At 38.6% G+C, this 14,727-nt stretch overlaps 1 protein-coding gene across 1 annotated transcript in view; it reads left to right on the top strand.

Annotated features, from left to right (window-relative positions):
• Positions 1-14,727, top strand: part of LOC118415628 (pseudouridylate synthase 7 homolog) — a 134,666-nt gene that overhangs the window by 97,068 nt on the left and 22,871 nt on the right. Inside the window, exons 10-17 of the mRNA XM_035820335.1 lie at positions 6,983-7,044; positions 7,516-7,685; positions 8,183-8,315; positions 8,803-9,024; positions 10,015-10,084; positions 12,664-12,723; positions 13,326-13,417; positions 14,040-14,188. Of these exons, the coding sequence (XP_035676228.1) occupies positions 6,983-7,044; positions 7,516-7,685; positions 8,183-8,315; positions 8,803-9,024; positions 10,015-10,084; positions 12,664-12,723; positions 13,326-13,417; positions 14,040-14,167 (937 nt within the window). The 3' untranslated portion in view covers positions 14,168-14,188. The remainder of the gene's footprint in view (positions 1-6,982; positions 7,045-7,515; positions 7,686-8,182; positions 8,316-8,802; positions 9,025-10,014; positions 10,085-12,663; positions 12,724-13,325; positions 13,418-14,039; positions 14,189-14,727) is intronic.

Raw genomic sequence — 14,727 nt, 5'->3', positions numbered from 1 at the left:
CTTGGAGCCAATATTCAGTTAGTCATTTGCATCAACATGCCCATTGATATTCTCTTTTCTCATAGGTAAAGTAAGTGTTGTAGGATATCAATTAGTATATAGGGCCATAAAAAGTCTTTGTGTTTTTCAGGGGTTGATAGAAGTGAGGGGTGTCATGAGTATTAGGGGTCTTTTCCAGCAGTTTTTTTTTATAGGGCCATACCAACTTTATTTGTTGCTTCTAGGATTTGCTTGTGCAGTCTTCAAACTGAATTTTTACTATATTAATAGGTATTGGTGTTTGGGACCAATATTGAATAGTCATTGGCATCGACAGGCCCATTTATAGTCTATCTTTTTCAGAGATTGGTAGAAGTGATCATGAGGGGCACTGGAGTCACATAAACCTGAATTCTCATGTACAGCAGCAACACCTATATGATGTGGAGGAAGTGGGGGCAGTTCTTGTATATAGGACATTGAAGCTTAAGGTATCTCGGTTGGCTGAATTGGCATTTTGACCTTCCACTGTTTTCTTATCAATAAATTAAGAAAGAATGGAGCTGTAACGAATGTTGCTACATGGGCATTAGAGAATTCTAAATCTGATTTTTTGGGGCCGAATTGATGTCGTCATCATTTTTATTACCTCTGATATTATTTTTTTCTATGACAAAATACAGCACTTTGGTACATACCACTGTAATGAAACTTCGTTTTTCGTTGCATAATGATGGAAGCTACAAACGTACTGTTGCGCAAATTGATATCTACTAATGATCTGTAGTAATTAGAAAATGTTTGTTTTCATCTAATTAAAAAAATTTAATTCTTAATAACTACAGATCGTTAGTAGATATCAGTTTGCGCACTACTACGTTTGTAGCTTCCATCATTATGCAACGAAAAACGAAGTTTCATTATAGTGGTATGTACCAAAGTGTTGTATTTTGTCATAGAAAAAATTGATATCAGAGGTAATAAAAATGATGACGTCATCAATTTGGCCCCCAAAAAATCAGATTTAGAATTCTCTAATGCCCATCTATCAACATTCATTATGGCTCCATTCTTTCTTAATTCATTAATAAGAAAACAGTGGAAGGTCAAAATGCCAATTTAGCCATCCGAGATACCTTAAGGATTACTGACAGTTGAGGTCTCAGGGACAGTTTGAGATTGTCCCTGCCCTGTCATATTGCCACCACCTGTTACTACAGTTGTAGCTGCTGTGGTATTTGAGGTGCTCAAAATGTCTGTGGGGTTTGGGCCTGAAGAAGGATTTGTATCTTTGCTCTTGCATTCTAGATGGTGAGAATGATGTTAACGATCAAGGCAATGCCAGCTGCTGTACCACTAAGGCATGCAATGAATATGGAGAAATTTGTATCAGATTTATGATACGTTTTACCTCTTGGTTTGTCAAAAAAAAGACATGTCACTCTGTGATTGCAAGCAGTGGAGTTAACGGTGCCATTATTACTGTGTAGCCTACAGGGTGTGATTCAGCATTGCTTGTCATGTTGCCAACTGAAGACGAACCTAATGGTATTTGCTGTTGTTGCAGCATTGTTTGTCGTATTACCAAATGAAGAAGATGCTAATTTGTCAGATGATGTGAGTAAGGCTTGAGTATTGGGAGGAGTTGACATCCTTGACTCTTTACAGGTCAGATCCTCAGGATTGATATCTTTTAGCTTTTGTCCTGAGAATTTGGCAGGATAGACACATGTTATCTGGTTTTCAAATGTCTGGTTACCTGTCATCTCTTTCCTGAAGGGAACCATCCTACAGTCACACTGCCAAGGGTTTTCGTCAATATTGATTCTCCGAATAGACGACAATGTGTGATGAGCAGACTTGGGAAGGACAGATATTTGGTTTGACTGTAGTTCCAACCAACTAAGCTGCGGAAGATTTGAGAACATGCCAGGGTGAATCTTACTGATCTTGTTAGAGTACAGGCTCAGTTTTCTGAGCTTGAATAGATTTGAGAATGCCCCAGGTTCAATTTTAGCAATCTTATTCCTGTACAGGTCCAGTCTGTACAGGTTCTTATACCTCAAGAGATCTGACTGACTTAAGGCTGTGATCTGATTTCTGTCCAACTTTAGGGAAGTGATGGATGTTGGCAGGTTCTGAGGAATGACAGTAAGCCCCTGGTTGGGACAGGCACAGGGTATATAATATTTACTACAGCTACAGTCAGCTTCTGGCATGTTGAGCTCCTTCAGGAGGATGAGGAGAAAAATCAGCATTTCTCTGAACTTTCTTCCCATCTTGTTTTGTCCCCTGAAAAGATCAGTAAAAGAAAATGATAGCATGTGACAAAACGGCGCTAAATGCGTCTTAGGTTACAACAATTCTATTTGTTGCCTCTCAGATTTGCCTATGAATTTTTTTTTTTTAAAGTCCAGAGAAAAAATAATACAGGTTTAGCTATCACAAACCTGTAAAAAAATGCCATTCAGAGCCACATACACATAGTTTCAGTCTAAGAACAATGCCTTCTATTCAGAACATTTATTTAGTAACACATCAAAGGAAGGGATTCATTGCATAAAACATGCCACTTAACTCCTCAGGCTGTTTTTTTTTTTTTTTTGTTATTCAACCTGTATGTCTTCCTTTTGAAAATATTTTGATCTGTCAGTGAGAAGCAACAAATAAATTTGGTGTGTCCTTACTTATATGAATAAGTTGATTGAATTCACATGAAATCAATGTGCTTGCTTGCTTGCTTCAATGTACAGGGCTCGAAATACCACCTGCATATGCAGCTTAGTGCAGATAACATTGGAGCTGTGCAGGAATTTCTGGTGTCTACCTGCACTGGTCCATGTACTGGGTTTTATGCATAAATGTCTTTTGATGTAGGTGTATGTGGATTGTTATTAGCTGCATTAACTGATACCACTTGTAAAGTATAGAAGAACAAAGAAAAATGGTTCCTGAACAATTTTGTGAGATCCATACTTCAGAAATTCAGAGTGGTGCAGGTAAAATTTGTCTGGTGCAGGTAATTTCCAATGTTACCTGCACATACCTTCCAAAGTATTTCGAGCCCTGATGTTCTAGTATATTGTAACTCAGCTGCCATTGGTACCACTGTTGCAAGTACAATGCTGTAGTGACTCCGAACAATCATTCAGAATATTCTAAGTTTGTATTAAATCTTTTTTGTAATACAACCTTTGAAGGTGCCCTGGAAGTCTGAATTTTACTGGTCAAGGACTCACGGATGACTAAAGTTAACTAAAATTCTGAAACAGTCAATGTATTTTGGTGAAAGCTAGGGAAAAAACCCACCAACTTAGCGTTAAGAAAATTAGAATCTTTAAGAGCAAGATGTGTGAGGTACATGCACATGCATACTAGTCTAACAAAACATGATATTTGAGTGGAATAAGAAATTACAAGAAACAAGAGTTATTGTGTAAAGTTACTTGGTCAGATTGTGTGTCTGGTGTGGTGGGTGACAGTGGCATGGTGGTTGATAAAGGTGGGGTCATACATGCGTATATATTCAAGTCCGTTTGAGGTGCGTGTGACGCTCTTAGTCTCTACCAGGCTCCACAGGTCACAGAGAAAATAGTACAAATTGAATATAGATACATAACATGCCAGATGAGTTAGCTGACCGAGAAGTATGGTTAGCGACCCAGCTTACTCGTCTGACATGTTACCTGTTTACGTTTGTCCTATTTCTATTATTTTTCCAACGACCTGTGGGGCCTGGTGGAGGTAAATACTCCCATGCGCGCCTCATACGGACTTAAATATATACGCAGGTGTGACCCCACCTTTACGCTCGGGCGCCTCTGCATGTCAGGCACAATTACATTTTAAGTCTTGCTTCATACAATGTAGATAATATTCTGTCAACAGAAGAGACTGACCTTTCAAGTTTATCCAAAGTTTTCAAGCTGGTCTCTTCATGTAGTTGGCTCAGGTTTTATGTCGCTGTTGTACAAAAATGTAGCTGTATGTTCTGTGATGGCAAAACAGCTCTTATTTAGTGTTGCGTATATGGCTGACTTGATTGTCTGAAATTTGTATTTTTATGAATAATTTTAACATTTAGCAGGTTGATTACTTTTACTTTTTTGGTAGAATTAATCATAAATCTTAGCTTTATATTTGTGAATGTCTGAGAGAAACCATATGAATATCAACATTTTCAGGTTGTTTACTCTAGATGTTGCCTTTAATTTTTCTGCTATATTTCAAAAGTGCATCAAAAAGTCATTGGTCAGATTGTATGGTTGTTGTAGGTGTGGCCTGCTGGTGATGGATTTATGATAGACTATCGTCTTTTCTCAAATAAAGTACGCACCCCGATTAAAGTACGAACCCCTGGTTTGGGGCAAGTCTCAGATCTGTTGGGTTGCAAGGTAAAATGGACGCACCCCTTCTCCACTAATTTTGAATAGACATTGAACTGGATAAATTCAAATTTATGATATTTTCTCCAAATTATTTTGCATACATGCATACAGTCATTGTCTCTACAAACTTTCAAATTACCTACAGTAACTGCATTTACTTAAAAAAATCACTGAGAATGAACTGGTGGAGCAAATAAGCCAGAACATTTAACTGAAAGAAACAGTTGAACAAATTGTTAAAGGCACTACTTAAGTGCGTCATAACACCAAAGTTTTGGATCCTTCCTAGAGTCCTTCCTTGCTCTATTTTAGGCTATTTCACCATTTACCCTTGCAATAACCTCAATTAAAGTACACATCCTAAGTTTGGCAACAACATGACTTTGTAGCACCTTTTCAATTTTGAAAAGTTTACTTTGAAAAGTGCATACTTTACTCAAGAAAATACGGTAAGGGGGCTCTGGCAAGTCAAACATAATGATCATACATTCAAGTCTATGGTTATTTTTGCTGACTTACATTGTGTACATGTACATGGTATATGAAATATCAGGGCTCGAAATTCATTTTTGGGATTAGGTGCACTGGTGCACCCAACTTAAAAGATTGGGTGCACCAAAAAAATTTTGGGTGCACTACTTTAATTTAAGTAGAATGTAAAAAAAAAACCTAATAACAAAGCTTAGTTACATTATATGCTATCAAATTCTTAAACAAGTAACATGATGACACTTAGATGTCAAGAATATGATGTATACTAGTATACTCGATATCTTTCCATACATAAACCTAACAAAATATTTGGGTGCAAATTGGGTGCACAGTTCCAATTTTGGGTGCACCTGGGTGCACATACACCCATTATTTCGAGCCCTGATATTATACCTTTGCTGTCTGACTGTCAATAGTTGAGGCTAGGGTACCGGTGCAGAAAATTCAGGCACAGGTACGATCCAGGTCCAGAAAACTATAGGTCCAAGTCCAGACCTGAACCTAATTCAGTAATTGTCTGTGAAAACCTGCAGTGGGCTGCTTAAGTACTCAAACCAGTAGTCCATTTCCATTTTGCTACAAAGGAATCTGTTTGATGGAGTATCTGACTCCTAGACGTGTTTCAAAATTTTATCTTCATGCAAACAGCACTTAAAGTATGCTTCTGTTAAGTTAGACCAAGTTTGAATGTAAAAATGACTATCAACTGTCCCCTGCTTTGCTCTTCATCACTGGCCAATAAGCCCCAAAACCGGTGAACCCCTGCAGATGTAATTTGTTTATTTTCTAATTGGTCCAAAATCCAGTCCTAATTTTTTTTCAGGTTTGTTTTTCTGGACCGGTCCATCAAGAAAAAAATGGTTTTGTACCGGTACCTACTCTTTAGTATAGAGACTAACCTTTAAGTATGGAGTTTTCACACTGCTGTCTGCACTTGGCTCTCTCTGGCAGGGAAGTTCTTGTTGCCGTTGTGTTTGTTGGATAGGCGCTCTATGACGTTATGTGACAAACAGCTCTGAATTAGTCTTACTTATATGCCTGCGTAGATTAGCTATAGCTATATGAATATCAGTATATCTAATACATATCAATATTCCTTTGGCCCTTTTCCATATAAGGTCAAAATGTGAAACTTAGCATGTTTTGGTTGATTGTCTCAGCTTACGTTTATGAATATTTAGTTTAAAGCTCAACAGGTTGTTTACTCCCTCTATATTTTTCCCTTCACATTATTTTTTTGGAAAAGGCGACAATTTGTAACCCAGGCCTTAGTATTTTTCAAAAACAGATACTCTCAGACTGGTATTTTAAGTAATTAGTACTTAGAGAAAAAGCAATCATAGTTAATTAGATTTCCAGTGGGTTTCAAAGCACTTTAAATTAGCAGTAAACAAGCACCTCATCTGTTTCAAACATTTTCAGTACCTTACTGGTTTAACATAAATTGGATGATGTTTAGCGTGTATTCAAAATGACTTGTACAGACTTCTACAGGATATGCCGCATATATTGTTCTGACATGTTACACTTACAATCGGCACTGTAATATACATGGATTTAATGGTTATGACATTCAGATGTTAATTTTAAGTAGAAGATAAGTCTCAAAGGTTATGCGGGATTAAAAAATTCAGCAATCTAATATAAAGAAGTACTGAGTGTTCTTCCTTATTTTGTAGCATTCATTTCAAGTTTTTTATGACTGTTTAGTTGGCAATTTGGTCTGCTGACATTGTCTCTTGATTCCTGCTAGTCTCAAAAGGTTAGAGTTCAACCAGGGCTCGAAATACTTTTTTCTGCATTCAGGTGGCATTGAAAATTACCTGCACCAGACAAATTTTACCTGCTCCACTCTGAATTTAGGAAGCATGGATCATACTAAAATTGTTCTGGAACCATTGCAATATTCCTTTATAGGTTGTAACACTCTATGCAGCTAATAACAGTCCACATAAACCTAGTATTGTGTACATGGACCAGTGCACGTTAGATGCAGGTAGACACCAGAAGTAACTGCATGCACAATTTTACCTGCACTAAACTGCATTAGGCAGGTGGTATTTCAAGCCCTATCGACATTATGTTAAAACATGATTTCTTGACAACGTTCATTTTCTTCACAGAGCCTTGCTACACAGTAAATGGGAAGAGGCAATAGAGCTCATCCTGAAGCCAAGAGAGGGAGGTACGGTAATTTTAACAGTTACATCTATTATGTTTCAAAATTTATTATTGGTAAAGTCCTAAATGGCTTGTAATAATGTGAGAAAAAAACAACACCCCCATGGGTAAATTGCAAAGAACTTGTTTGGGATTGGGTTGTTTTTTAATTTTATGCTTGATTCATGAATACTAAATCCATTTTTTCAAGTTTCATTCTCTGGATAAATTGTGTCATTGTTATATAATCAGATATATTAATTTTTGTTAACTGAATATTTCTTACAACTTTGCATATTGAATACTATTAGATAATAAACTTTATGCATAAATAAAATTTGATAAAAGAATTAATTTCTAAACAATTGATGATTCACTGATCTCAGGTTAATAATGTATATTTAATAGTTCCAATGAGGACAGGACTGCAGATAAAAAATTGCAGATGAAATATCTACTAAACAGTATGTCCTCCTGCCTTCCTGCAATACCACAGAGCACCAGGAGGGGGCGGTGTCAGCATGCAGAGACTACTGGTGGAAGACTAGAGATGCAAAGGGTGCTCTGGAGATGATGCCCAGGAGAAATATGTCCAAGGACATAGAGGGTCGTCTTCTGGAAGGACTGGTGAAAAATGGCAAGGACTTGGTCGGGGCTCTATCAAATGTGAGTTTTGGATGGATTTGTTGTGTGCTTTATGTTGCAAGTCAAGTCAATTTCATTCAACATTGTGTGTCAGCTTGTAAGTGCAATGAGTAAGATTTATCTGAATTGTATTCTATGAAGATAAAGTGAAAATGTACAAAACTTCATCACTGGGGCTTTTTTCATTGGGAAATGCCTGTTAATATAATAAAAAATAAGTATGTTTTACATGTAAGTGCTTAATGAATACTGTTAACATAAAAACATACTGGCCATTGGAACATACTTTGATAGTAAGTCATTCAATTGAATTATTTATGTTCAATTTGTATGCTTTATTACTGTAAATCTTTAAGTATTTACAGTGGCCTTATTTTCGCATTTTTTTTGTCGTGCCTCTACTTACACCCCATTATTAATGTTTTATTTCAACCACACTACGAAAATCTTCCAAAAATAAATGAACCAACTGTTACAGTACTGTAAATGACGATTTGTATTTTTCCCTGTGTTCCCAGATCCCAAGGAACACTCGACTGATGTACGTGCACAGCTACCAGAGCTTCATTTGGAACAACATAGTCAGCAGGAGACTACAGGAGTATGGCTTTCAACCTATTGCAGGAGATCTGGTGTTGGAGGAAAGAGAAGGTCTGGTCTTTTAAGTTTTTTACAAGCACATATTAATTGCTTGAAACTTAATCTTTTAAGAATGGTTTAAGTTAAACTTAAATATATTCTTCCACCAGCTTATGACAATAGCAAGTTACCGTTCCTACAACGTCATGTACAGATCTGATGTACATGTATCGTATAGTCTATAATATAAGAGTGGAACTCATTGTTGCTGAGTACAGTACGGGAATATTTCAAATTGCCAAATTATCCAGCTTAAAACAATGTCTGGAGTTAGGTGTGCTAGGTTGTTTCATGTTAAAAGTAGCATGCATCGACGGACGTACATGACTTGTATATGCAGAGAATTTCATAGTCATAGCGCTTTTAATTAGTCCAGATGTAGTGACTGTATTTCTTTTACCCGATGTGTTACTGCATGTGTGTACTAGAAAATTCTGTCTGCAGCTTGAATTAAGGCACTCACGTATACATGTATGTTTCCAATCATTTTAAAATGGAGTTTGTTGGCATGACGTGTTGTTAAGGCTCTATGACTTACAGCTGCACTGCCTTAGAAAGTTTTTGCTGACAATTGGTGACTATTCACCTGGTGTCTATTGTTCAGATGGAGCCCAGAGATCTGAAGCTAAGGTGTTGACTGAGGAAGACTTGGGGAACTACACCATCCATGATGTTGTCTTCCCTCTGTTTGGATATGATGTCATCTACCCCAAACACAAAGGTAAGATCATAGTTTATATCATACTATTAGACATATATTTCTAGATTTACGGAGGTTCGGACACTACTGGGAATACGGACACTACTGGGGATACGGAAACTACTTCATGGGGGTACAGACACTACTGGGGGTACAGACACTACTGGGGGTACAGACACTACTGGGGGTACAGAAAATACTGGGGGTATGGACACTACTGGAGGTACGGACACTACTGGGGGTACGGACACTACTGGGGGTACAGAAAATACTGGGGGTATGGACACTACTGGAGGTACGGACACTACTGGGGGTACGGACACTGCTATGGGTATAGACACTACTGGGGGAACGGACACTACTGGGGGTACGGACACTACTAGGTGTACAGACCAGACATTACTGGAGGTACGGACACTACTGGGGGTACAGACACTACTGGGGGTACAGACACTACTGGGGGTACAGAAAATACTGGGGTTATGGACACTACTGGAGGTACGGACACTACTGGGGGTACGGACACTACTATGGGTATAGACACTACTGGGGGAACGGACACTACTGGGGGTACGGACACTACTAGGTGTACAGACCAGACATTACTGGAGGTACGGACACTACTGGGGGTACGGACACTACTGGGGGTACGGACACTACTGGGGGTACGGACACTACTGGGGGTACGGACACTACTGGGGGTATGGACACTGCTGGATGTACGGACACTTCTGGGGATATGGACACTACTATGGGTATAGACACTACTGGGGGAACGGACACTACTGGGGGTACGGACACTACTAGGGGTACAGACCAGACATTACATATATGGGGGTATGGGCTCGACTGGGGGTACAAACACTACTGTCGGTATGGACACCACTTGTAACTGTCTGCCTATCATTGTCTTCTGAGACAGCTGGATGCCAACAACGTCTGGTAGTATTTTGATGGTCATTTTCCTGCCACCATCTGGATCTCTGAATAGTTTTTTTCTGTTTTGTGCAGCTGAGGAGTGGTATAGAGAGATGCTGTCAGTTGATCAGCTGGATATGGACAACATCAGACACAAAGTCAAGTAAGTCCAGCAATTATACCTTTGTTGAACGTAAGGGTGGATGTCTTTTGATATTGCAAGGCTGTCAAAATATAATATATTATATAGTATTATAACAGCTTCTGATTGGTCAATATCTCAAACTCAAGTTTGATCACCCTGCAATAAAAATATATAGGGAGGCACAGAAATGTATAAAATAAAGGAGGAGTAGTCCAATTTTTTTCTTGAGAAAGCCGAATATACAAAATGTAGTAAAAACTGGTCTCAGCCATCATCATTCCATCCTATATCAACATTAAAATAATTTTGTACTGTTGTCTTGTGATACTTACATGTAGGTCATGTATTATCCAGATAAAAGTACTGACGGCAGCATTCCCAGCAACATTATGAATCTTCGTCGAATTGTACTGACAGCAATTTATTGAGTCTCAGATTTATAAGTCAAGCGGCAATGACAGAATTTTGAATGAAATGCTAAAATCTGGTAAAATGTTGCTTAAAGAACCTATACTCCACTTGTTTAACACTTGCTTACAAAATGGTCATTTTCCGCAAGAATGGTCAGTAAGTCATATCGTTCCTATCCACAAGTCAGGAGACACCTCCCTGCCAGATAACTACAGAGGGATTTCTATAATCAGCTGTTTAGGGAAATTATTTCCCTCCATTCTAAATTCACGCCTTGTCAAATACGCAGAACACAATAACCTCTTCCAGCCACACCAAGCAGGCTTCAGACAAAACTTTAGAACTACCGATAATCTGTTTGTTTTAAGTACACTAGTTAGCAAATATCTAAACAAAAATCGTCAACTTTACGCTTGCTTCATTGATTTTAGCAAAGCATTTGATTCTGTCTGGAGAAATGGCCTCTTGTTTAAATTGAGTAATCTTGGTATTGGTGGTAAATTTCTAAAAGTAATAGAAGGCATGTATTCAAAGACTATAAACTGCGTTAAATCTAAAAATGGATTGACTGAAACTTTTGTTACTAATTGTGGTGTGAGACAAGGGTGTAATTTAAGCCCTACATTATTTAACCTTTTTCTTAGCGATATTGTGTCCCAATTTGACGGTGCTCCCTGTAATCCTCCATTTATGTACAACAAAACTGTCCCTTGCTTGTTGTATGCTGACGACTTGGTAATTTTTTCCGAGTCCAAACAGGGATTACAGCATTCCTTGAACAATCTGGAAAATTATTGTGCACTTTGGAAATTAAAAGTAAATCTTAGGAAAACAAAAATTATTGTATTTAAAAAGGGTGGCAGTCTATCTAAAAACTGTTCTCTCCTGTTTGATAATCGTGAAATAGAAATTGTAACTTGTTATACTTATCTCGGTATTATTGTGAGTGCAGCTGGCACGTTTAAAGCTAACAACAAATACCTGAGTGGCAAAGGTCTGAAGGCTTTATTCGGAATAAAACAATCTTTAGATAAAGCCACCGCCTCATTACCAGTTAGAAACAAACTTTTCGATGCATGTGTCAAACCTATTCTACTTTATGGCTCAGAAATCTGGGGCGCATTAAAAAGCCCTAAAACCTGTCCCATTGAATCTGTTCACCTTAAATTCTGCAAACAAGCACTAAATATCCCCAGACCAGCATCTAACCTTGCCACAAGAGCGGAATTAGGGAGGTACCCCATTCAACTGGAAGCCTCCCTGAACGCTATCAAACACTTTCTAAGAATCCGTCAAAACGTGCCAGCTGACAGTCTACAAGCCGACGCCCTATCTTGTCAATTACAACTAGATGCAAATGGAAACAAGTGCTGGGCGTCCGGCGTTCGTAAGATACTGGAGGAATGCGGTTTTGCCTACATATGGAGATCTCAGATATCTCTAGGAACAAACCTATTACCTATAACCAACGCCATCAGCCAACGATTAAAGGATATTTATATTCAAACATTTAAAGCTGAAATACACAATGACAACCGGGACAAATCTTTCGGTAACAAATTACGAACCTATAGATTATTCAAGACTATTTATAAAGAAGAAGAATATCTGATGGTGAAAAACATACAACACAGAGTGGCTGTCACTAAACTCCGGATTAGTTGCCACAAGTTACATATCGAAACTGGAAGGCACAACAGCACCCCTCTGCAGCATAGAGTCTGCCAATTTTGTGATTTGCAACAAGTAGAAGATGAACAGCATTTTATTTTACACTGTAAACTGTACCATAATGAACGGATTGTGCTTTATGAATATATAAGAAAAGAGTTCCCATATTTTGAACACCTTAATGCAACGGATAAATTTCTATTTTTGATGCGCCTAGACAAACCCTGTATATCAAACATTATCTGTTCCTATATCTACACCTGTACAAAGAAGCGAGAAGATGTCGACCATCCTGTTAGCTTAGTACCTTCAGCTAGTTAATTGTATCTTGTTGTTTTTGCATATGTTTGTTATGTCTGTTATCAGTCATGTCTGTTATCAGTGACCTGTACCTAGCCCGTCGAGGCATGAATGTACAATAAAGGTCTTTCATTCATTATTTGTGTGTACACCTGAAATGGGAAATAGTCTGGAGCAACTTGCATCATTGAACATGATTAATTGATGCTTTTCAGGGACTACTCCTTGTCTGGTGCCTACAGAAAGATCATCGTGAAACCTACAAATTGCAAATGGCAAGTATGCTATAAAGTACAATCATGTAGAGTAGATATTTGAGGACATCTGAATTGCCATAATGTCAACATCTGCTTTATCTTTGCCAGCTCTTGTGGTGTTGTAAATGGCTGTAATTTTTTATGTGCTGTCTAATTTTTAACCTCACTTGGCATATATTTTGTCCATTTTAATTGATAATCTCTGTTTCCATTCTTTAAGTTGACCTCTTACCTCCTTCTCACATTAAGTTACCACATTTGATTTTGTCTAGTTTTCAGCTTACAAATAGTATAAGATTTAATTTGTTTTTCACATTTTATTAACCCTTAAACTGCCAAAACCAGATATATCCAGCACACAATATACATGCCCTGTGCCCAGCTTTGAGCACGTGTAGCGCAGGAACCCTGGAAGTTGGGGACTTCGGCCTTGTTCTGGGGTTTCTTTTTGGAGGTCAGCAGCCAACCCTGGCACTGATAGCATTTTATAGGGCTGAAACTCTGGCAGTTTAAGGGTTAATTGTTGGGATGTCTTACAGTGCTACATGCAGAAAGACAGCCCAGGGTTCAGGCAATGCTATCTTCTTATTTCTCTTATTTTCATTCATTTCTCACTCCAGGTCTGTCATGTGTTACGATGATGTGAAGATTCCTCTGATGCTGACAGACAAAGATGTGCTGGATGGAAAAGAAGCCCCTTTGGCTTCATCAGGTAAGGAGAGAGAGCAATTATATCTATGAATTACTAATCTCTGATAGTCAACAAAATTGTTTAATGTGTCCTCCTGATACCATCCTCCGGGCGATACTGACTGGTTTTACTTCTAGCACCACCTACATGTACAATGTATGTTTTGGATAAATAGTAGAATTCATTCTGAATGAAGTTGAATAGTTACTGTAATTTCCATCACAAGATATTGGACTTAGCCATATTTTGACTAATTGACTGCTTCTGTGATGTTACGTTATGTAGATAACACACTGAATCCATGAGCAGTAGATCATAAGTTGCAGAAATTCCATGACAAAATGTGAATCCTGGACACAGAGTTTTTTGCTAGAGGTGTCAAAGAGGCCATCAACATCACAGCTCTACAAACATCCCTAAAGAGAGACAGAGGGCGTCATAGACTTTCTGCAACTTATGATCCACTGCTCACTTAGTCACGTATGCTATCTACATAATATAATGTCACGTAGTGGATTGTCCATTCCTTGACAGTTCAAGACTGGAGTTAAAAAGTCAAAAATTTGGTTAAGTCCAATTTCTTGTGTTTAACTTTATTTAGAGTTGTGGTTGATTAAATTATGTTTCTTTTTGTGATTCCCAGAAGGAAAGATGAAGGCCCTGAAGGTTGAGTTCACCCTGCCCCCCTCCACCTACGCCACCATGGCGCTACGAGAGATCCTAAAGACAGACACCTCCAGTGGACACCAGGCTCTGCTTAACACACAGTAGTCAGGAACGATCACAAATAAAGTAAGAATAACTTTAACTGTCTGTGACTGTCCTTCACTACGTCTGTCAGCAGGACTAAGGCCCAATCTACACACAGTTTTTACCGATATCTGTGGAGATGTCGGGAGGGATCTAGAACGTAGGGGGCCGGACACCCATGGCGCTTGCAGTCATAAACATACAGCGCGATTTTCCAAGTGGCGTTACATGCTAATGAGCCTTCCCGAAGTCGGGAAGCATCTACATGCGCGCGAAGCTGTCGGGGATCCCTGCTAAGCTATCGGCAAGGTATCATATGAATGGTCCGGACCTTTCGGGAGAAATTTTCCCGATATCGTAATGGCGATATAGTAGTTCCATCTAGACGATGAAAAAAAGCTGTCGGGGAGAGGTTGTAGGCTCGCCGATATCAGGAAAAACTGTGTGTAGATCGTGCCTAACCCTCTGCAATAGCCACAGGCTAATTGGGCACCCCTGGTTGTGTGTGCTGAACTGCTAAACCAATGAGTAAAATAAAAAAAATAGAGAGACAACTTAGTGTTATTGCATTGTGTATTGTT

This window comes from Branchiostoma floridae, chromosome 5, assembly GCF_000003815.2.
Source record: "Branchiostoma floridae strain S238N-H82 chromosome 5, Bfl_VNyyK, whole genome shotgun sequence".
NCBI classification, from domain to species: Eukaryota; Metazoa; Chordata; class Leptocardii; order Amphioxiformes; family Branchiostomatidae; genus Branchiostoma; species Branchiostoma floridae.
Note: the sequence above shows the minus strand (reverse complement) of the source record. Positions and strands in the feature narration are given on the sequence as shown.